This window comes from Xyrauchen texanus, chromosome 6 (assembly GCF_025860055.1).
Source record: "Xyrauchen texanus isolate HMW12.3.18 chromosome 6, RBS_HiC_50CHRs, whole genome shotgun sequence".
In the NCBI taxonomy this organism is placed as follows: domain Eukaryota; kingdom Metazoa; phylum Chordata; class Actinopteri; order Cypriniformes; family Catostomidae; genus Xyrauchen; species Xyrauchen texanus.
In genome coordinates, this window is record NC_068281.1 from 29277819 (window position 1) to 29300472 (window position 22654).

The 22654-nt window shown below is 37.9% G+C and overlaps 1 protein-coding gene across 4 annotated transcripts in view; it reads right to left on the reverse strand.

Annotated features, from left to right (window-relative positions):
• Window positions 1-2718: 2718 nt before the first annotated feature.
• agla (amylo-alpha-1, 6-glucosidase, 4-alpha-glucanotransferase a) overlaps window positions 2719-22654 on the reverse strand; it is a 40915-nt gene continuing 20979 nt past the window's right edge. For 3 of the 4 annotated variants that reach the window (XM_052128094.1, XM_052128095.1, XM_052128092.1), the window contains exons 14-34: window positions 20478-20641; window positions 20284-20385; window positions 19204-19359; window positions 18550-18700; window positions 17262-17386; window positions 16857-16969; window positions 14873-15007; window positions 14099-14229; window positions 13708-13844; window positions 13037-13170; window positions 12326-12501; window positions 11682-11784; window positions 11281-11506; window positions 10388-10499; window positions 10157-10292; window positions 9905-10017; window positions 7034-7245; window positions 6773-6870; window positions 6582-6669; window positions 6360-6493; window positions 2719-3362 (exon numbers count right to left, since the gene is read on the reverse strand). In XM_052128094.1, coding sequence (XP_051984054.1) covers window positions 3245-3362; window positions 6360-6493; window positions 6582-6669; window positions 6773-6870; window positions 7034-7245; window positions 9905-10017; window positions 10157-10292; window positions 10388-10499; window positions 11281-11506; window positions 11682-11784; window positions 12326-12501; window positions 13037-13170; window positions 13708-13844; window positions 14099-14229; window positions 14873-15007; window positions 16857-16969; window positions 17262-17386; window positions 18550-18700; window positions 19204-19359; window positions 20284-20385; window positions 20478-20641 — 2864 coding nt within the window. In that variant the 3' untranslated portion in view covers window positions 2719-3244. Of the gene's footprint in view, window positions 3363-6359; window positions 6494-6581; window positions 6670-6772; window positions 6871-7033; window positions 7246-9904; window positions 10018-10156; window positions 10293-10387; window positions 10500-11280; window positions 11507-11681; window positions 11785-12325; window positions 12502-13036; window positions 13171-13707; window positions 13845-14098; window positions 14230-14872; window positions 15008-16856; window positions 16970-17261; window positions 17387-18549; window positions 18701-19203; window positions 19360-20283; window positions 20386-20477; window positions 20642-22491; window positions 22616-22654 lie in introns of all 4 variants that reach the window. The other variant, XM_052128093.1, reaches the window with a different exon arrangement.

The following is a 22654-nucleotide window of genomic DNA, read 5'->3' on the forward strand; positions in this document are numbered from 1 at the left end:
TATACTCATAATTTGATCATGCTTGACCTATCACTATGTTCCAAAAACCAGCTTGAAAGCTAAAGTGTATAATTTCTGCACCACTAGTATCACCAACAGAATTTTGGTGAATTATTTTAGCAAAAGCAATTATTGGACACTTTTAGGTTAAAACGGTCTACAAATGGCTTACTGCACATTAGCCTGGGATATGAGAAGGAATTATAACATTAAAAAAATACATCAGCTTTTGGCTGGTATGACCACCTGGTAGCTGTTTTTTTGCTGGTCCAATATATGGTCTACGGGATAGGGTCTGGCAAGCTACCATGTTCCAAAACACAGCAGGTCAACATCAAGAGTACAGTAGATAAAAATAAGTGAAAAAAAAGAAAGAAACAAAATGTAAACACTAAAAGCACATTATACGCAGTAAAAATGACTAAAACATTTCTAAAATGCCACTAAAAGTTGCAAGTCAGTTTAAAATGAGTGAATGCACATTGAATAGATGAGAAGGGTCATGGCCAACCTTAATGGTACTGTGGAGGATTCTTGTCAAAGCTCTCCTTACAGAGTTTCTTTAAACAACACCATGATCAGATCAGGACAAAGCATTATCGACTGAGGGAACTGCAGCTAATACTTCAGAGATATTCATTTGACAAAGTTTTTAATTTAGTTGTAGTGCGGAAATGTTTAATTACGTGATGATTGTATTGTATTGTTGGTAATGTTTCTTCTTAGAAAAAAGAAACAGTATGTAACAATTATGTCTTATTAATATTTCCAAACAAATCATTTCACAATATAAACACTGAAAAGCACTAGTTCAAGTAACATTAAACATTTAAATGGGAGGTTAACAAATTGAAAGAACAAGTCCCCATATGTTGAGTATTCATTGCAATGGCCCTAAAATCTTAAACCTTCATCCTCCACTTTGCAAAAGCAATCCTGTTAAGCGTAGCAGAGAACAAGATCTTGTCTTGTGGTCGGATTTTATTGATGTTTAATTGACGACCAACCATTTTAAAATAACTAATATATGTGATATTTACTGTTACGCAAATGTCATTCTACCTTAACACATTGAAATCCCTGCTGAAAAGAAAAACAGGTTAAACCAGCCTTAGCTGTTTCGGTGGACTTAGCTGGTCTGATTTGCAAGTTTTCGAGGGGGGTTGGGCACTTGTCTGCTAGTCAGGCTGGGACATCAACTGTCCAACCAGCAAAACTAGACCAGCTTCAATCAGCAATCAGCTTAAGCTGGTTTAGGCTGTTTTTTGTTCCCCCAGCAGGAATGACTGCGTATTATTATATAAAGTAATTAGTCTCACATTTCTCCATATCATTACCATTGTTGTTTCCTCGATGAAAAGCTCATGATTATGTAAGAAGCAGAGGTCAAACTGAGTTACAATGGCAGGCCGGGGGAGGTCAACACACATCTCTGTGTTTAACTCTCAGTAATCCTGCAGGCGGTGGAGAATGCCTCTGAATTCCAGGGCTTCATGTTACAGTCTCGGAAGGTGGGACATTTCACATCAATATATACAGTCCAGTCCCGGCCCTTGAACCGCTTCAGCAACTGCTTTATTGTTATTTTAAGATGGAGTTAATACATCACATTTCTCATTTGTATTCACTGTAGACATTTAAATATTAGCTGTAACATTTGCTTTAATGCTAAAATGAGGCATGAGTCATGGAAAGTGAGCTTGGCCCTCAGAACTCCACTCTCAGCCAAGCATCTGCACAAAAGAAATCCCAGTTTGAGGCTACATAGGAAGCACCAGCAAACTTCTCCTTTGGTGATATTCAGTTCTGGTATTTCTTTTACGTTTGGTTGAAGTGTCAAGTTATAAATCTCCAACCTCGTAGATTAAACGAAACATCATTCTTTGAATCCCAATTATGGGTTTTATGCTCTTGCAGTGGGACTTTTCTGAGTGGGTCTCTTTTCTTTTGACTAGTCAGTCCTTTACCAGTGAGTATTCTGATAGACATGCAACTCAATTTCTTTAAAAGGGCTTTCAAATGGTTCACATCAGCATTTATTTGCATCATCCGAACACATTGAAGTCTATAAAAACCTAACCTGACTCTCTTCACGCTAAAGCATCAATATTCCTGGTTCAATACAAGTTAAGCTCAATTGAGCATTTGTGGCATAATGTTGATTACAACAAAAAATAATTTTGACTGTTCCTTCTTTTCTTTAAAAAAATCTGGGTTACAGTGAGGAATTTACAATGGACGTGAATGGGGCCAACAAGATTATAAGCTTCTTATTTCTGCCTCTAAACACTCCAAATATTGGCCCCATTCACTTCCATTGTAAGTGCAACACCGTAACCTTTTTTTTTTTTTTTTTTTAAGTCAAAATTATATATTGTGGTAATCAACATTATGCCACATGTTGATTGACCTTAACTTGCATTGAAGCCGAAATATTTCTCTAATACAATTACCATAATGAAGTGATTTGCTTTTGTCTCCAACTGAATTTAATTGGACAGAGATGTTTTTTTGTTGATACATGTTAAAAGTATAAATAGTTCTATTGAAAAATGCTTTCTGATGTTTATAGATCAAAGGTAATAAAACTTCCTGACAATAAAAAAGGTATTTATTGCCAGGCATTTATTGCCGCCCAATAAATCTGGGAAATGCAAAAAAATTTATATGCACGCTTTCTTAATTAATAACAAAACTTACGTTTTAACAAAAGTGAAACCAATTATTTTTCTTTAAACACTCTTTTTTTTATTTCACATTTATTCCTGTTATCAGTTTTCCTAACTATTCAGGTATAATACATGCAAACAAAAATAACTTTGTGAGTTTTAAACATCAAAAGGTTCATCCTAACCGTACAACAGTGTGAAAGGGGCAGTTGTGTGCAAAGCATTAGGACAAAGCCATTACATTAACATTGATGATGCGTCATTTATACTACACATCTTAAACAATTTAGTTACCTTAAGGGCAACTCACAGTATCTAGTAGTCAACAGAAGTTGCTACAGTGCTCTAGCTTTGAATGGCAAAGGCAAAGGGATATGAGGAACAAGGAAATGTCTTACAAATACTAGAAGCACAGGATGCTGTGCTGATATATCTTGTAATCTACACTGGACAGAGAGTAAACTACCTCTGTTAGCTCTAAGTGGTAACACGCCCTTTAAGCTGTTTAGGTAAGGAGCACACAAGCAAGATCACACAGTGACAAATGTGGAAGACGAGGGAGTCTTTGTCTCTGCTCACAGATCATGAAGAACCTCAAGCACAGTGGCAATGGACCAGGCCTGAGTTTCACAGCTGAAGGGGCAATACTGGCCATTCTCATTAGTAAGCTCTGGCAGACCCTTCCAGGATGACCTGAGGAAAAAAAACACGAAAGATCTTTGATATTCCGGATTCTTATGACATGTTACTGCAGTGGAGATGGGAACTATAAAGAATTTTGATTCACTAAAAAGAACCGAATGATAGGAGTCATTCTTTCGGGAGGTTGTGCTGTTTGCTTTGTAGTGTAGATTCAAAAGAACCAACTCAAACTGTAAGAGTCATCCTGATTCAACACTCAAAAAACGAATAATGAAACGGGGCTGCTGTTTGCCCAAAGCACGTCAATTTAGTGGAAACTAAATAATGCAGTCATGTATGTACATTAAAAGTGAAATGATCGTGTTGAGAAAAATCTGGAAAAGTTAGTTTTTGTATTTACACAGCTATCTTCAGTTGGGTGAATGAAAAGTTGTGTTGCTTCTTTAATATTGAGTCAGAGGACCACGGTACAAGTCCAGCTATGAACTCAAGCTGACATGTGACATTACAGAGTCATAGAAGTGGCATAAAATGATGTGGTTGATTCAGAAAATGTGATTTTTCATATTGCTTCTGTATTTTCAAACACTAGTGGTGAGGTTTAGGCATTGATAATGTAAGAATATATTTTTTAATGTCTCATTTATATTTTAAAACACTATTGGTTAGGATCAGGCCAAAGTTTAAGGTTAGAGAGGAATGTTTTAAAAACATCCATATAAAATTCACCTTAAAACCTCATCTGAATACAACACCATTTTACTCGCTTTTGGCACCCTTGGCTGGACATTTGCGTGCTATACAGCACGTATATTTTGAATTGCAAAAATGTTGTCATGTTCAAGTATATTTCATGAGATCAGGCTAGATTTACAGCAGTAGCGGTGTTGCAGTGGTAGTGCAGGAAACACAGTTAGAACGGTCATTGGCGTAACTAGAAACATCCACTCACCTAAAGGATTATTAGGAACACCTGTTCAATTTCTCATTAATGCAATTATCTAATCAACCAATCACATGGCAGTTGCTTCAATGCATTTAGGGGTGTGGTCCTGGTCAAGACAATCTCCTGAACTCCAAACTGAATGTCAGAATGGGAAAGAAAGGTGATTTAAGCAATTTGGAGCGTGGCATGGTTGTTGGTGCCAGACGGGCCGGTCTGAGTATTTCACAATCTGCTCAGTTACTGGGATTTTCACACACAACCATTTCTAGGGTTTACAAAGAATGGTGTGAAAAGGAAAAACATCCAGTATCGCGGCAGTCCTGTGGGCTGAAAATGCCTTGTTGATGCTAGAGGTCAGAGGAGAATGGGCCGACTGATTCAAGCTGATAGAAGAGCAACTTTGCCTGAAATAACCACTCGTTACAACCGAGGTATGCAGCAAAGCATTTGTGAAGCCACAACACGCACAACCTTGAGGCGGATGGGCTACAACCGTAGAAAACCCCACCGGGTACCACTCATCTCCACTACAAATAGAAAAAAGAGGCTACAATTTGCAAGAGCTCACCAAAATTGGACAGTTGAAGACTGGAAATATGTTGCCTGGTCTGATGAGTCTCGATTTCTGTTGAGACATTCAGATGGTAGAGTCAGAATTTGGCGTAAACAGAATGAGAACATTGATCCATCCTCTGATGGCTACTTCCAGCAGGATAATGCACCATGTCACAAAGCTCGAATCATTTCAAATTGGTTTCTTGAACATGACAATGAGTTCACTGTACTAAAATGGCCCCCACAGTCACCAGATCTCAACCCAATAGAGCATCTTTGGGATGTGGTGGAACAGTGCCCTGGATGTGCATCCCACAAATCTCCATCAACTGCAAGATGCTATCCTATCAATATGGGCCAACATTTCTAAAGAATGCTTTCAGCACCTTGTTGAATCAATGCCACGTAGAATTAAGGCAGTTCTGAAGGCGAAAGGGGGTCAAACACAGTATTAGTATGGTGTTCCTAATAATCCTTTAGGTGAGTGTATAGGCCCCAGAACAAAAAAAATTTTCTCTAACAAAGTAACAGGTCACCTCATGTTTACCTGACATCACAGACATAGTTTGGTTGATTTAGCAGAAATTTCATCCTGGAAATGCCCAATGCATGAAATGGTTTCACTGTTGCTTCGTGCTCTTTCTCAGCACAATTCTTTCGACTACTTTCTACTAAAAATAAAATGTATTATATATTTGTCACTGCATTGGAATCGGCACTTGGCTGCTGTTTACTCCCATAATGCAGGGTAGAAATGACGATTTCTCTATGAGGGGGGAAACATGTACCCCGGCTGCAAAAAAAAAAAAAGAGAGAGAAAAAAGCAGCTGCACGTGAAAGCTTGGGTTGACGCTCCGTTCGGACTGAGTTATTTCCTCAGATGCATGCACTAGCTCAGCACGTTTCCCAATGGTATCACACCAAAAATGCTGAATCATTCAATACATAGATTAAAATGAGTAATTTCTAATGAGATATTTTTATGAGATTTAGGGTAAGATTTTAAACTTATATTTGAAAGAAAAAGTGGTCACTATGGATGAAATGCTATCGTGAGATTATAATTGATATTGTATGAGAGTACAATACTGCTATTAATACGAAGCAGCTCTGTGGTATATAACTTGGTAGGGAAACATTTGATCAAATTGATTAATGACATAGCTCTATCTACCGCAGGTGGGTACTTTCAAGGTTCCTTAAAAAATAAATATACAGACTATTTACATTTTCAGACGATCTGTATAAGTCGATAACCATTCCTGTTTGTCCAACAGACATGAAGTTATCTGAGGTAAACAGAAATATATTTAAATAGTCATCATTTTGAAATACTTTTAGTAAATGCAGTGTAAATACTGGGTAAAATATGTTTTTTTTTGTCTTTTTTTTTTATTTACATTTTTTATTTGTGTCTCATTTGTTAACATTAATAACTGTATTACATAAATATATTTATATAACACAATTATACTGACATTATATCGGCCGTGGCATCTGCCGATGATCACGTTTATGAGGCCAATAAATCCTCAAGCATAGTTTACCTTTCCATGTGGACATAATGGCGAGAGAGAACATTCTTAACCAAATACACTGTTCTCTCGTAAGTATCTTTGCCAAGCTTCTTTGCAAAATAGATCTTGGCACGGAGGAAGTAACCGATAGGCCAGAGCCACTCCTGAAGACAGTAAACAAAGAAAAAGTTAAGAAATCTTTAAGACTGTAAAATTACATTGAGCTGATGAAGCACTGAATATGGATCTTACAGGGCCTTGGTGGTAGTTGAAGCCTCTAGCGAGGTTATAGTTGTCATTGTCGAGGGAATTGTCGTAATCTCCACAGTATATCATGTCACTGTTCAAATAATCAGATGATCAGGGAGTCACATACTCTACTGTACAGAAGATCATAAACAATACCACAGACATTCCATTAATATTAATTTAAGGATTCTCACTCTGGGTCCAATGTCTTCATGCCAAGAGGTCCAAGCAGTTTCTCTTCCACAATGTTCAGAGCTTCCCATGCTTTCTCTACAGTAAACAACTCTGGAGCCTAAAGAAGGGAAACCACTGGACATTCACTAGCTGCTAATTTGTCATTTACAGTAGCTGACACTTTTATCCAAAGCAACTTAATAACACTTAAGATGTTGCAAAAGTATGTTTTCAAGCAAAAAACAAAATAGGGTAGACATTGCCTTAGAAAGAGTCCTTACCACCACCATGGTAATAGTAAAGTTGGGTCTGAGCTGGTAGTCACACCATGGACTGGAGGCTCCATAGCTGTCTTTATAAATGCCCCGCTTATGGACAAGCTCAGGATGCTTCTCACTGGGTTCATTTGGGTCACTGGACACATAGAACATCTTCTCAAAGTTCCTCTGGATGTTTCTGTCCCAATCTTCATAGGACACAGAGAGCGGCTGGCCTGCAGGTATGATTAAAACAGGAAGTTAGTAACTCTGTAGTGGTGGAACACTATGGAGAGAATGCAAGGGGTCATATATATTAGCTGTGGCCCAATACTGAATGAGCTGCCTCGCTGTCTACTTCCTACATAGGCTGCTGTCTTATTAAGCAGCATCCTAACCGAAATGGAATCTCAGTGACAGATTTGAAATGCTTTGAAATATGGGTACAGCATATCTTGTGTGGCTCGACACACACAACTGATTCCAATAGGTAAACCGATAAACAGGGTTGGGAGGGATACTATTTAAATATAACCCATTACAAATACTGATTACTTAGTGAAATGTAATCAGTAATGTTACCTTGATATGAAAACAATGTAATCAGATTACTTTTTGATTACCTCAAGATCACATTTGTGAATAAAACCAAGAGAAACGCAATAACCATGTTTGAATAATGCTATTATTATATAAAAGAAAAAAGCATGAAAAACCAGGACACTGCCTCCTTAATAGGAAAACAGAATATGTTCAAATGTAAAACAACTCTGCATTTTTTACCAAATCAGGTGAAAATAGAAAATAGTTTATTTTCTCATCAAGCAAATACAGATAGAACAGATGCACTGAATTATGTCATGGCTGACATGAAAAAATCTGAAAGGATATATCAGATTCAAAAACACTACAAAGTTGAATTCTGCCATGTATTGCAGTTAACATGTAGACTAATTGGCGCTGACCATTCATTCATCTTCATCATCATCATCATCATTATTATTATTTTTAATTATTAACCAGTGCCGGTCATCTTGTTTTAAAGAATAGATCAACATAGATGTCAACTTTTTAATGTGTCTTGATTTACTTATCAAGCCAGTTTTTTTAACAGTTCTTAACAATACATTTATAATAAGTATCAAAATCAGATAAATTATCCATTGCACATTTTCCCCTATGAACGTAATAAGATGTTCAATTCATTTGGTATTCATGTGTACAATCTGGATTTTTTTAACAAAGAAAAAAAGAAATGCTGTTCCAATTACCGTTGTCATTACAAAATGAAAGCATTTCAGAGAACATTTTTAGAGTTAGAGTTGATATAGTTTCAAATTAAGATGGAAATGTGAAGTCACACTAAAGTTTCGACAGCAGGCATCCCATATGGCTGTTCTCCTGGGGGAGTGGTCGTTTCTCTGCTTCTATTCCTGCTCCAGGAAAAACGATCGAAAGACGGTCGGATGGCCAAATTAGGGAACACATATGACTATATTTTAGCTACCTTGCTAACGTGATTTTCACGTGGTCCTTACCTTTAAATGCTTCTTCAAATTATATGTCAGGTCCTTGAAAAATCACAGCATCTTCACAGCTGGAAGGTAAATTGCACTGAACTGTAATATTGTTTCCCTTTTTTCCAGTGAAGAGACAAGAATGTAGAAATTTCCACAAAAATTATAATAGTCCTCCAGTGGCTATTGCGATAAAACAGCACTTTTAAAGGTTTGACCACATTTGCCTGGAGAGCACAGTGTTGATGTGAGCCAGATGTTATTTGTGCAAGCGACAGTAAGTGGCGCCATATTCACGTGAGTCACAAGAGAGAACCAGAAGAGATCTCGAGCGCATCTATCATATCTGTACCACAATAAAGCAATCTTTAGTTAATTTATATTTATATATATATATATATATATATATATATATATATATATATATATATATATATATTGAAAATTCTAATCCTGCTAGTGATCCCAGTTTTTACCAAATATAAATGTAATCTGAAAACGTTGAGTTTTCATGTAACTGTAACAGATTACAGTTACACATATTTGTATTCTGATTATGTAACACCATTACATGTATTCCATTACTCCCCAAGCCTGCCGATAAGCACAAACAATACATGGCACACAAAAACGCTAATCATTTTTAATTGAAAGTCTCCTCTGCAAAAGGGTTGGTGCTGGGGGGGTTTAAGGTTGGCCGTTGCTGCGGAAATAACAAAAATACCCTTTAACATTTTCGTCATTACTTTGGTTAACGAGATTATCACAGAATAAGATGATTTGACAGCACCCCCCACTTCCCGTGGCTATGGGTGGAAAAGCACTTAATGTCTTAAGCCCGAACAAACTCAATGCAAGTATGTGAACTCAGAGGCTTCCAGCTAATCAAGCTCAAAATCATGCATTGTTGCATTGCAAAATGTGACCACAATTCATAATACAATGCATTCTCAAGTTGCCACAAGGGGCGCTACAGTCGACATTAGTGTAAACTGTCCACTTATACGGTGAATTTTCTGTTTTAGTCAACTACTGTAATGGCGGAATGACCGTTTGAAGTGAATTATTCTGAGCAAGTAAGTTACAGTAAAAATAAAAAAATATGAATAGCTGCTTACCTGAATTATAACACATCCACTTTACTGGCACAGAGATTTGAAGGCAAGTCTGTTGCCCCCTAGTGTACTGAGGTTTGATACCGCCACAGTAACGTAAGGACCATGTGTTGGAAATGCGTTGGTCAAGTGCTCACCTCAGCAGGAGTGTACTAGCATGAAGTATGTATCTGGCCTTACTATGCAGTCTAGGAAGGCAGCTCAGTAGGTATTGGAACAGAGCTATGGGTGTTTGTGAGGATATGAGGGCAATCTGAGCTCACCGTCTCTCTGAATGGTTATGGTATTGTAAGGAAAGAGCCCTTGTTTGTTTAACTCCACCAGCCAGCGTAATGTAGACTTGCAAAGACCCACTATTTCCACTGCTGAGCCATCTCTGCATTAGCAACAAAAGAATCATATGGAACGATCACAACAGAGAGAGAAAGAGTAAGCGTGCAAGAGAGAGAAATTATTAATTTATATATTGTCTCAAAAATGGAGTATATTTGGCTTTAAGAGGTTTTAGGGCATACCTGGGTGTAGCCGGCATGCCTTTGTTGCCGGCTTTCTCACTCTCTCCCATTTTGTCCATCCAGGTCCCACAGTTGAACTGATTTCCACCATAAACAAAGCCAGTGTCAGGGTTCACCTTGGCCAAAATATTGAAGCCTGAGAGATTTTAGAACACAACAGGTTATTCTCAAAGGAACATTAGAGTGTGTGTTTCAAAAGAAAGGAAAAAATACTTGTGTCAATGGCCTTACCTTCATCTCTCATGTTGCGGTCAATCTGTGGTCCAGCGTTCCTCTCTCTGAACTCCATACCCTGCATGTGGCGCTCCATGGCCTCATGTATTACCTCATACAACAGCTGCTCCTGTGACAAAACCAAAACAACACATTTAATGGATTACATCTGAGTAAAAGTGGAGCAACTGATCTTTATAAAAATGCATGCTATTGAATAAAAGAAATCAAGCTAAAATGTTTTATAAAATAATATATGTGTATAAAATCATGACCAGGCCAGCTCTCTGCCCTGTCACAATATTACTATATATATATATATATATATATATATATATATATATATATATATATACTGTATATATATATATATATATACTGTATATATACACAGTATATAGATACTGTATATCAGACACAAATTAATTGGCTCAGAAGGCTCACTCACTAATTCACCTTAGAAAAGCCCTTATATTAAATGTATTTCGGACAGATAGATTAATTTAATTTTAAAATGGATTGCTGTGGACCGTAGGCCAATGATTGGCTAATGTTCAACAATATGGAAATAAACAATATACAGTCTTCTAAAGACGCTTTTTGGATTTTCTTACAATAATGCAATGCATTTAAATTATGTGAATTATATTTATAATAAATATAATTTATATTTATTAAAATGTCATTATTTTATCATATATTATACAATTATAATATTGAACTATTGTTATATTGGGGGGAGGTTTTCTTAGCAGTTACATAAAAGAATTATATTGAGATTAATCGTTATTAATTAATTAATCTATATGCTATATGGGGATGGGGGGTCAGTATTCCCTGCTGCAGAGACAAAATGTAATAAACAATGGTCTATTATGAGTTCTAGTGAAATATGTATGTCAGTGGCTTGCCACAGTGCCAGGTGCCAGGGGCTTAGAGTCATCTGTGGGGTACATCCTGGACACGGGGCATTGGAGGATGTCAGTGCCATTGGGCACCATAGTGCAGTAGTCCTGAATGCACTGCAGCCACCACCACACCGCATCACGACAGTTAAAGCGTGCTCCCACACCCTCTCCCAGCAGGTTTGGGATCAGGCCATGTCTCAGTGTGCCAGCAAAGGCCAGGATAATGTTCCTGTGTGAGGAAGCATTAAGAAAGAGAAAACTCATTAAGGAGAAAACTCATCTCTACTAACTGACAGATTCACAAGAGTAAGTTTTCAAATCAGTAGGAGCTCATCCATATGCTTCTCTGTAGATTCTTGGAATAATGAATGAGTTCACTCATAGGATGCTTGTTGGATTAATACCTGGCCTCCAGGTGACGACCGGTGACCAGCATGAGTCCACGCAGGGCGATGAATGTGTCTCTGCCCCAGCAGCGGAAGATTCCAGCAGAGAAATGAGGTAAGCCTATAGAATGAAGAATTCATCAAGAACAATACCATCTTACAATTTAAAAAAGTTAGAAGAGCAAGAACTTGTGACACTAACATGCTGGCACACAATTAGGTTTTGAACCTCCAACCCAATGTTAGTAGCCTGGATCCTTAAAGGAATAGTTCACCCCAAAATGTAATTCTGTCATAATTTACTCACCCTCATGTTGTTCCAAAGCTGTATGACTTTCTTTATTCTTTGGAACACAAAAGGAGATGTTCGGCAGTATGACCGCACCAGTCAACATTCACTTTTGTTGAATGGAAAAAAGATTAAATGAAAGTGAATGGTGACTGAGTCATTCTGCCGTTCATATCCTTTTGTATTTCATGGAAGAAAGAAACTCATCCAGATTCGGAACAATATGAGGGTAAGTAAATAAAGACAGAATTTTCATATTTGGGTGAAATATCCCTGTAACCACTGGGCTGCCAGCACTAGTTAAATAATGTACTCAGGTGATAACAGCAACTTCTTTATGATAACAAAAAATGAAGGGTATTTGTGGGATCACCTGCAGCCATGGAGACACAGCACTGCTCCTTCTGCTTAGTGATCTCATTGATGCGGTAAGGCACATCGGGCAAGGCTGGTGAGAGAGGTGGAAGAGCTGGTAATCGTCCAACACCACACATTTGAACCGATCCCAGAGCAAGCAGCTTCACGAAAGATGAGCCATTCTGCACAAAGCTAACACACAGACAAATGTACACAATAAGGCTAATCTTTTAAGAGCCCAAAGAGTGAAACACCTTTTGAATTATGAAAAACCTGAGCTTGAATTTTCTTGATTTGTTTGTTTAATCAATGAAAATGTAAAATGCTTACTTTTTAAAGAAAATATTTAGAGCAATGCACTGTAAATGTATATTACATTTACATTTATGCATTTGGCAGACGCTTTTAACCAAAGCGACTTAAGATCACTTATTACAGGGACAATCCCCCCGGAGCAACCTGGAGTTAAGTGCCTTGCTTAAGGACACAATGGTGGTGGCTGTGTGGATCGAACCAGTGACCTTCTGATTACCAGTTATGTGCTTTAGCCCACTACGCCACCACCACTCCATGCCACATATTAAAATCAAAATTGATTTTTTAGAATTGATTTACCGTGTTGTATAATGTTGACTTGAATTGCATCCTTAAGATTAAAGTACATTTATGTTAGGACAGACATAATCCAGAGGTTGATGGATAATTTGTCTGTTCTTTAGACACTGACCATGACATCTGTTTGAAGGTCACGTCAAGGGCAGTTGTGTAAGCCCCAACCAGGATGGCATCAAAGTAACAAGGGATGAGGTAGCGGGGGATGTGTTTCAAGTAAGCAAACATAGCCTGGAACCACTGACCCACCTAGGGACAACAGAAACCCAAAACTTTCAACCTCAAATGGGTAATTCACCCAAAACGGAAAAGTCTGGCATCATTTACTCACCCTCATGTTGTTTCAAACTCATATGACACTCTTTATTCCATGGAACCCAAAATGAGAACAAAAACACAAAAAACAGTCACAGTCACCATTCACTGGAAAATACATTGAAATTAAATGGTGACTGAGACAGTCAGTCCTTAACATTCTGCCAAACATCTCCTTTTGTGTTCCACAGAAGACAAAAAGTAATATGTGTTTGAAATGCATGAAGACAGACTCCTAATTTTTGAGTGAACTAATCCTACACCCTTGCATAGCTACACACATATCTAATGGATTAAAGAGTCAGTAATGGATAAGGATAGCAGTCTCTGCAGAAATGACGTGGTTTGTTTTGACTTTATGTAGGTACTCATGTTGTTAACTCTGGATATTCTCAAAGCTCTTAAACTCAAATAAACCCATGAGATTAGCTGCTACACAGTGTATATTTGGAGTTTTGATCTCTTTTTCACCTCTGCCAGCGTGCCCCCGCGTGACATCAGCCTATTGCTCACGTAGTCAATCATCCAATCCCCTTGCCTCAGGTTGTCACAAAATGGGTGGCCCAGATCATTTTTGGGTCGAATATCTGCCATCACTGACAAAAGACCTGTGTGGGTGAAATGACAACAGGACGAAAAAAAGCAAAAATGAGTGGAGCATTTATAAAACACAGCAGCATTACTTTGATTAACCTAAAATAAAAGTCAGTTCAAATGTATTTTTTTCTCAATTTCCTGCTGAAGGGTTTTAGAATTATTTTAAGTCATCTAGTGAATACAAATTTAACAAAACAAAACAATCAATCAATGATAAATATATGTTATATTTACTCTATATTTACTCTAAATTACAAAACTGTACCTTGCAGACCACCATATTTGAGTGACGTCCAGCCAGGGATGTTGTAACAGCCTCCTCCGTCCTCCTTCTCCTCAGCATCACAGCGAAACAGCAGGATATTCATATCAGCCAGAGTCAGCTTAGACATTATCCTATTGTTGCAAAGAAACAAGAAAAGGCTTCTTCAGAACTGCTCAACAATGAAGACATACTGTACACACTGTATTCAGCTTACAGTACACAGACAGCAATACCACATTGGAGAGCACTATGAGCTTTGCTCTCCTTGTTTTGCAATCTGTGAGTGTGAGGGCTACTCAGTTACTCTTTGTCCACCCAAATGGTGCTGGTGCTCAGCTGGGAAAGCTGAGACTCGATGACTATGACTGAAATCAAGTCAACTATATTATTACATAATCTGGCCACAAATAAATATATCACGTTGTAGTCTTTAATTACAAGACTTACTCCTAGTTGGGAACTTATTTTAATATCAAAAGTAATTTAACTGAGCATCTCTATGCCATCATGAGCTGGCTTAGGCATAACAATTTAAATGGATAATGAAATTATTAATAATCAGTTCACACATATATTTGTGGGATGGTGTGGCACCCATATTTCTGGCCTTTGTTGTAAATGAGCGGAACAGTTCTATATTGGTCTTCAGCACCAGGACAAGTTCCATGTCCATGGAAAATTGAGAAATGAGGAAGTTTTTTGAATGTATTTAAATGTAGTTATATGACACAATAAAGACTTCTCAAAGGTTACAAAATGCTAATGTCAACTCACTGTGTAAGTGGGTTCTTCAGTATGGCAGGCATGTTTTGATCAGTGAGACTGCCAGCTTTATAGAGGGGGCTGAATTGAATGAGATGATTCCTCAACACACCCACCTGCTCCTGGGATTTGGGGTCAAGACTCACCCTGAAAAAAAACCCCACTCTAATCTTAAACAGGTCATATCTTATAATAATTTAACTTTATGAAAAGTCAAAAGGTTACCATAGGGCAGTGGTTCTCAACTGATGGGTCGGTGCAAAAAAATTAAAAATAAAACGTTCAATCAAATTTAAAGGAATTGTTCTCCCAAAAATTATCTCATACAAGTTTATAACTTCTATGCAACACAAACAAAGATATTTTCATTTATATGTTTATTTCCATATAATCCTTTTCAAGCTCCAAAAAGGATATAAAGATAATTCATATAACTTGATCCATGTCTTCTGAAGCAATACGATCGGTTCTGGGTGAAAAATAAACCAACATTTAAATTATTCACTATAAATCTTAAAGGGCCATGACATAAGGAATCCCATTTTTTTTTCCATCCCATTTTCTCCCCAATTTGGATTGCCCAATTCCCACTACTTAGTAGGTCCTCATGGTGTCACGGTTACTCACCTCAATTCGGGTGGCGAGGATAAGTCTCAGTTGCCTCATATTCTGTGATAGTGAATCCGCGCATCTTATCACGTGGCTCGTTGTGCATGACCCACGGACACTCACAGTGTGTAGAGGCTCATGCTACTCTCCGCGATCCACGCACAACTTACCACATGCCCCATTGAGAGTAAGAACCATTAAATCGCAACCACAAGGAGGTTACCCCATGTGACTCTACCCTCCCTAGCAACCGGGCCAATTTGTTTGCTTTGGAGACCTGGCTGGAGTCACTCAGCACACCCTGGATTCAAACTCGCGACTTCAGGGGTGGTAGTCAGCGTCAATACTCGCTAAGCTACCCAGGCCCCAGGAATAAACATTTTCTTGATCTTTTGACACGAGAGGTCATTGTACTTTAAATACATACGGCAAGTTTCAGAACTCAAAACTTCCTCACTGCAAAAAGAGCATTTCTTGAAACCAAGCTGCCAAAATGACTCATTCTCCACTTGCTCCACATTGTTTTCATGCTGGGGTAAAGATTTGCATCTGACAGAGTCCACAACAATACATCAAAGCCTAATTTACCTGTGAGATGGTATGGAGAGAGCAAGTCAATCAAGAGCAGAGAGCCAATCATAAAAGTGGATGTTTACTATCAAGTCTTAAAGGAGAAGCAGCAACAAAACCAAGCGTTTCTGACAGAGGGTCAGAATGAGGGTGAAAAATTATCATGTTTTACAAAAATAGTAATAGTACACTTCCAGGAACATAATGAAATATAAAAAAGCCATGTTATGACCACTTTAACATCAGTAGTCTTCTTGGTGCATTCATGAGAGAAACTTCATATATACAACACATATATACAACACATCATATATCCCTGAAAATATCTTTGTTTGAGCTCCACAGATAAAAGCAAGTCATACGAGTTTGAGACAGCATAAGGGTGAGTAAATGATGAGAGAATTAGCATATTTTTGGTGAACTATTCCTTTAATGGTATTTTTTGACAAAGTTTATCTGTCACTTGTTAGTATTGCTAATCCTAGTACAACACATCCAATAGTCCAGTGTTTGTTCAGTGTTCACACTTCTGCTGTTATTTAAGCATTCACAAAATGTTCCTATTCAGCCTGTCACGGTCATAATTTTGCATGTTGTGAGGCCTATGCAGTTCATTGTAATATTAATACAATTCATGTTTGAATATAAGGATATATTTGTTACTTTTGCATAATAAACAATTTTGGTACTGTGTTGGATCGCTACTTTAATCTGAGTCCTGAGGCAAAACAAGTTGAGAATCACTGCCATAGGGGACAAAAATGCCATCAATTAATTCTGTGTCAATTTGGGGACAGTAATGCTTTTGAAGTCTAACCTGAAAACAATGACACTTCCAGGTGTGAGCTTCTCAAACACGATCTCCTGCACATATTCACTGCACCCTCGAGACGTCACCCCAGCCTGCCTCACGACTGTACTGTCCTTCAGCTGAGCAGAGACAAAGAAACATCTGAGACAAAGAGATAAGACTGATTCGTGGAGTGTTGACAGTACAGTCAATCAAAATGCTAAGCAAGTCCAGGCAGCTAAATTTTACAACCAGGCAGGAAAAGGGAGGTGGTTGGGTGGAATAGATGAAACTAGAGCTTTCTGAGTGTTGGTGCTTAAACTGCAGAATAGGGTTTGAGATTATTGCTCTAGTGTAAATGAGTGTACTCAATTGAGGCCATTGTGTCCGATGAAGACTATAATTAGATCAGTCTCACAGCACTTGTGTTACCTGGATGTGCTCTTTAATCTCCACTGTGTACTCAGGCATTCCATTAATGCTCCTCTCATCTTTTCTGTAGGACCCCGCCTGCCTCTCTGTTGTGCGCACCTCCAGCACTACCTCATCGATCTTACCTGTGAGAAAAGGAAAAAGAGAATTTGTTTTGGGTTTGGGTTTGGGTCCAACTTATAATAGAGACAGAATATTAAACAATATATGCAAAACTATGTAACCAGGAATTCAAAATTGACCCTATTTACTTTTTTCTCATGGTTCTGGTCTTATTGTGAATGATTCATTGGTACACATTATTTAAAAAAAAAATACTGAATAAAGTTAAAAGTTTAGTTCACCCAAAAGTAAAAATTCTCTCATCGTTTACTCACCATCATGCCATCCCACGTGTATGACTTTCTTTCTTCTGCAGAACACAAATTAAGATAAAAATATATATATCTCATCTGTTGCTCCATTCAATGCAAGTGAATGGTGGCCAGAACTTTGAAGCTCCAAAAAGGATATATAGGAAGCATAAAAGTAATCCATATGACTCTATTGGTTTAATTAATATCTTCAGATCTGGAGAAATAGATTCATATTTAAGAACTTTTTTTCCTATAAATTCTCCTCCCTGCCCAGTAGGTGGTGATCTGCACAAATAATTCAAATGGACAAAAACAAAAAAGAATGTGAAAGTAAAAGTGGAGATAGTAAAAAAAAAAGACTTAAATATTGATCTGTTTTCCACCCATAACTATCATATCGCTTCTAAAGACATTAATTATACCACTGAAATTGTATGGATTACTTCTGTGCTGCCTTTATATGCTTTTTGGACCTTCAAAGTTGTGGACATCATTCACTGCATTGAATGGACCAATAGAGCTGAGATATACTTCTAAACATCTTTGTGATCAGCAGAAGAAAGAAAGTCATACACATCATCTGGGATGGCATAAGGGTGAGTAAACGATGAGATAATTTTCATTTTTTGGTATATTATCCCTTTGACCAATAGCCAAATAGCTATTTAGGCATTGTTTAGCAAACCTGCATTCAGGTGTGGCTCCATTCTGGAATGAAACACCTACTTTTCAAGATCCAATCAATTCCAGGTTCCAACTTAAATTTTCTCGTTGAATATTCTGTTTCATTCTGAAAAACCTCACACTACAGGTTGTAAAAGGAGATTCGCATTGACTCTAAAAATCTAAATTAGAGAGAGCTAGAGAGCATTTATGATCCACTAAAAGAAGCTTCAGTATATCTGTTGAGAAGTAGAGAACCAATGATGCACCTGGAATGCACATTGGTGGAACCTCGTCTGTGTAGCGATGGTGTTTGGGGTTCTTGAAAGCAGTGCGACACACAGCAACCACAGACTGATGCATGCTGGGACTATGACGGGTGACCGCTACAATGTCCTCATCCACTTGGTCCACAAACACCTGAGAAAACATTCAAAACACAGAATGATTAGACTTGAGGAACAGATGTAGATTCACACAAAAGCATGAAACACTAATACCGTTAGTGCCCTGTCCCAAATGGATCATTAAATGTGGACTTTTGGTCTTGTGGCCTTCAATTTCATGGGTCTGTAAAATCCACAAGAACGTAGGTTGTCCCATTTGTCATTTCATTCAGAAAGGGTCTCATGACTAGTGATTATTTCGCCAGGTCAATTCATTGGCTGCTATTTAGACATTTTGAGATTTGCATTATATTAAACATCGGTCACTGAACAACCCATTTCAGTCTACCACTACTCACGAGTGTGCCTTTTGCGGACGCAACGACACTTTTATGAAGCCTGTACTGGTGCAGACTTCATAGTGGAATACTACCCAACAGTGTAACAGTGTATTACGTCACTGTGGACCCGGAAGAGGACCGAAAGGGTTGAGGACATCATTTGGGACAGGGCTTTATTTCAATAAGCTGTGAAAACCTGGTTGAAGCCTTTTGATGCCAGTTCCTGGTGTAGCCGATTGAGGGCAAGCTTTCCAGCGATGATTCCTGACTGTAGGTTGACGTCATCAGGAGAAGAGGGTTCAGCCTTTGGATTCCATTTGGTATAGAAGCGCTCTTCGGACACAACTGAGATCTGATAGCCGTAAAGAAGAACCCAAAAATTTACTTAAAGGAATGTTCTGGGCTCAATACATGTTTAGCTCAATTGACAGCATTTGTGGCATAATGTTGATTACCACAAAAATACATTTTGATTCGTCCCTCATTTTCTTTAAAAAAGCAAAAATCGAGGTTACAGTGATGCACTTAAAATGGAATTGAATGGGGACAACGAAAGCGAATGTGGCCAATTTTTGGAGGGTTTAAACAGATATGTGAAGCTTATAATTTTATAAAAGCACTTACATTCATTGTTCTGTTAAAACTTGTGTATTATTTGAGATGTAAAGTTGTTTAAATTATAAATAAATTTTTTTACAAGGTTTTTGGGTTTGTTGACATTACATCATCATGATAACTTATTTTGTCAAATTTGCAATGACTTTACACAGAAAAGGTTAGTAAGGGATTTTATCACACTAAAAGTGCCTCACTAGAATAACAAGATTTTTGCTTTTTTTAAAGAAAAGGAGGGATGAGTCAAAGTCAATATTTGTGGTAGTCAATATTATGCCACAAATGCTCTCGTTTGGTATTAACTTTATTGGATCTGGAATATCCCTAAAAGTGCCTCATATATTAAATGGATCATTCCCCCCAAAATTAAAATCATGTCATCCCCGTATGACTTTCTTCTGTGGAAAATAAAAAGAAATGTTCGGCAGAATGACAGCCTCAGTCACCATTCACTTTCATTGTATGTAAAAAAAGATGCAATGAAAGTGAATGGTGACCGAGAACAACATTCTACATAACATCTCCTTTTGTGTTCCACAGAAGAGATAAAGTCAAATGACTTTAGAATAACATGGTAGTGGCTAAATGATGACAGTTTTTTGTGAACCCTACCTTTAAGCAACATAATGTTTTATGAGTGTCTATGAAGATGATTTCTTGCCTGGTGGGGTACTAATTCATCGTAGCCTCGAGTGCTTCCAGTGGCACAGCACGCCATAGATACAATAGCAGAGCTGGGCAACGAATCATATACAGAGCGGACCTACAACACAGAACATCCAAATAAAAGCTCATTCAAAAGAGACCACCATTATAATCAAGGTTATTTATCATGCAGTGTTTGAAATGGCATACTTGAATAGGGCACTCATTATCATGTGTGACATCCAGGAACATGGCATGAGCGATGCTGGGCACCAGAGGCCTAAGACTGGGCTGCAGAAAAGCCCCCACCGGCTCCCCTCCATACCGGTACACCAGCCTGCCCTCCTCGTGACTATCTCCTGCACTCATCGCCTCTACAATAACATACCAAATGCAAAGTATGAATGCTACATTTTAGTGAGTTACTTATTAACATCACAAACTAATCTGATCATTGATATCACTTTGCTGTTAATATGCAATGATGTATATAATCAATGATATATTTGCCAAGTTAACAATTTGACAATGACTATATTTACATGCACAAATGTCTGTCAATTCAAATTAAATTCAATCCAACTGCAGATTTCAAAAGTACTTTGTACTAAGTACCCTAAACTCTGTAGTCCTCATTTATATGTGTGTACCATATATTTTGGGGGATTTTTAAATCCAACTGTGACAGTGGCAATTATTCTTCTAATTACCTTTTTATTATTATTTAAGATCGGCATCACTCTTTCAATCACAAACCACAATGCAAGCCAGATCAAATTCAATGATAACAGTAAACAGTTTGTTAACATTAGTAAATGCATTAGGTATTATGAACTGTGAACAATATACTTTTACAGCATTTATTTATCTTGGTTAATGTTCATTTATAAAGATACAATTGTTTATTGTTAGTTCATAATGCATTAGTGTTCACATATACAACTTTTAATTGACAAAAATGTATATAGTATTTTGTAATTAACAAGTGTTTTTCATAATTTTATGAACATGTATGACATGTTAACCAAAGCACTTAAAGGAATAGGTTGTAATTCTGTCACAGTGGCATCATCGATCATGTTCTGTCTTTTGTTTAGTGTCCTGTTTTTGTGTTGTGCGCACTGGTCCGGGTGTGAGTTACTGCCGTGTGCTCTTCAGTAATGTCACGGTCCTGTCACTCCATCAGGTTGGGTTTTTTCTGACGGGACCATAACATCATCATTCCCTGCCTGTCTTGTGTTTTGTGTACATTCTTTGTGTGAGCGCATGGGTCCAGTTGTGAGTTACCGCCGTGCGCGCTTCAGTTGGTCTTGTTCGTGTCCGAAGCGTGGTGCCTGGATCCTGACTTCCTGTCTGATTCGATTTCGGACTGTGTTGGGATCCAGACACTCATGCTCCATGTTCTATTTGTTTTGGTCTAAATGTGTTGAGGTTGTCCCTCATGTGTCTCAGGTGCCGCTGGCACGCGGAATCAGCGTTTTCATAGGTACCTTGATTGTTTACATGGGAACGCTGATCATGCCAACTTTCAGCCAGCACAGTTAACATTATAATTTATTGTAAATTAATCCTTTGAAATGTTCCTGTGCTTTTGGGACCCTCTGTCTTGCTCTTCTGACAAATTATTTTATCATTTACTCCCCCTTATGCCATCCTAGATGTGTATGACTTTCTTTCATCTGCTGAACTCAAATGAAGATTTTTAGAAGAATTTATCAGCTCTTGTGGTCCATACAACAATTTTGAGGCATAAAATTAATCCATATGAATACAGTGTTTAAATCAATGTCTTCAGAAGTGATATGATAGGTGTGGGTGAGAAACAGATCACTTTCATATTCTTCCTCTTGTGTTTTGGGTGTTTACATTCTTGAAGCATATCACCCCCTACTGGGCAGGGAGAAGAATTTCTAGCAAACAATTACTTAAATATTGATCTGTTACTAACCCACACCTATTTTGGCACGCATTCACTTGCATTGTATGGACCTACAGAGCTGTAATATTCTTCTAAAAATCATCATTTGTTTCCAGCAGAAGAAACAAAGTCATACACATATGTGATGGCATGAGGGTGAGTAAATGATGAGAGAATTTTAATTTTTGGGTGAACAATCCCCTATTGTTAACAAATACAACCTTACTGTAAAGTATTACCATACAATTCAACATTAATGTCATTTAATATTTGGTGTTAATGAACAGCGCAATTAGAATGTCATACCTCTGATAAGCGACGAGATTCCTAATCTAGTCACAAAGACATTATCCAACTCCTCGCTGCCTGTGAAGAGCTCAGCCACCACATACAGGTCAGGCCTGAGAGTGCGGGCAGCATCCAGCATGAACTGCATCAAGCAGGGTTAGAGCGAGACACACACCCAAGT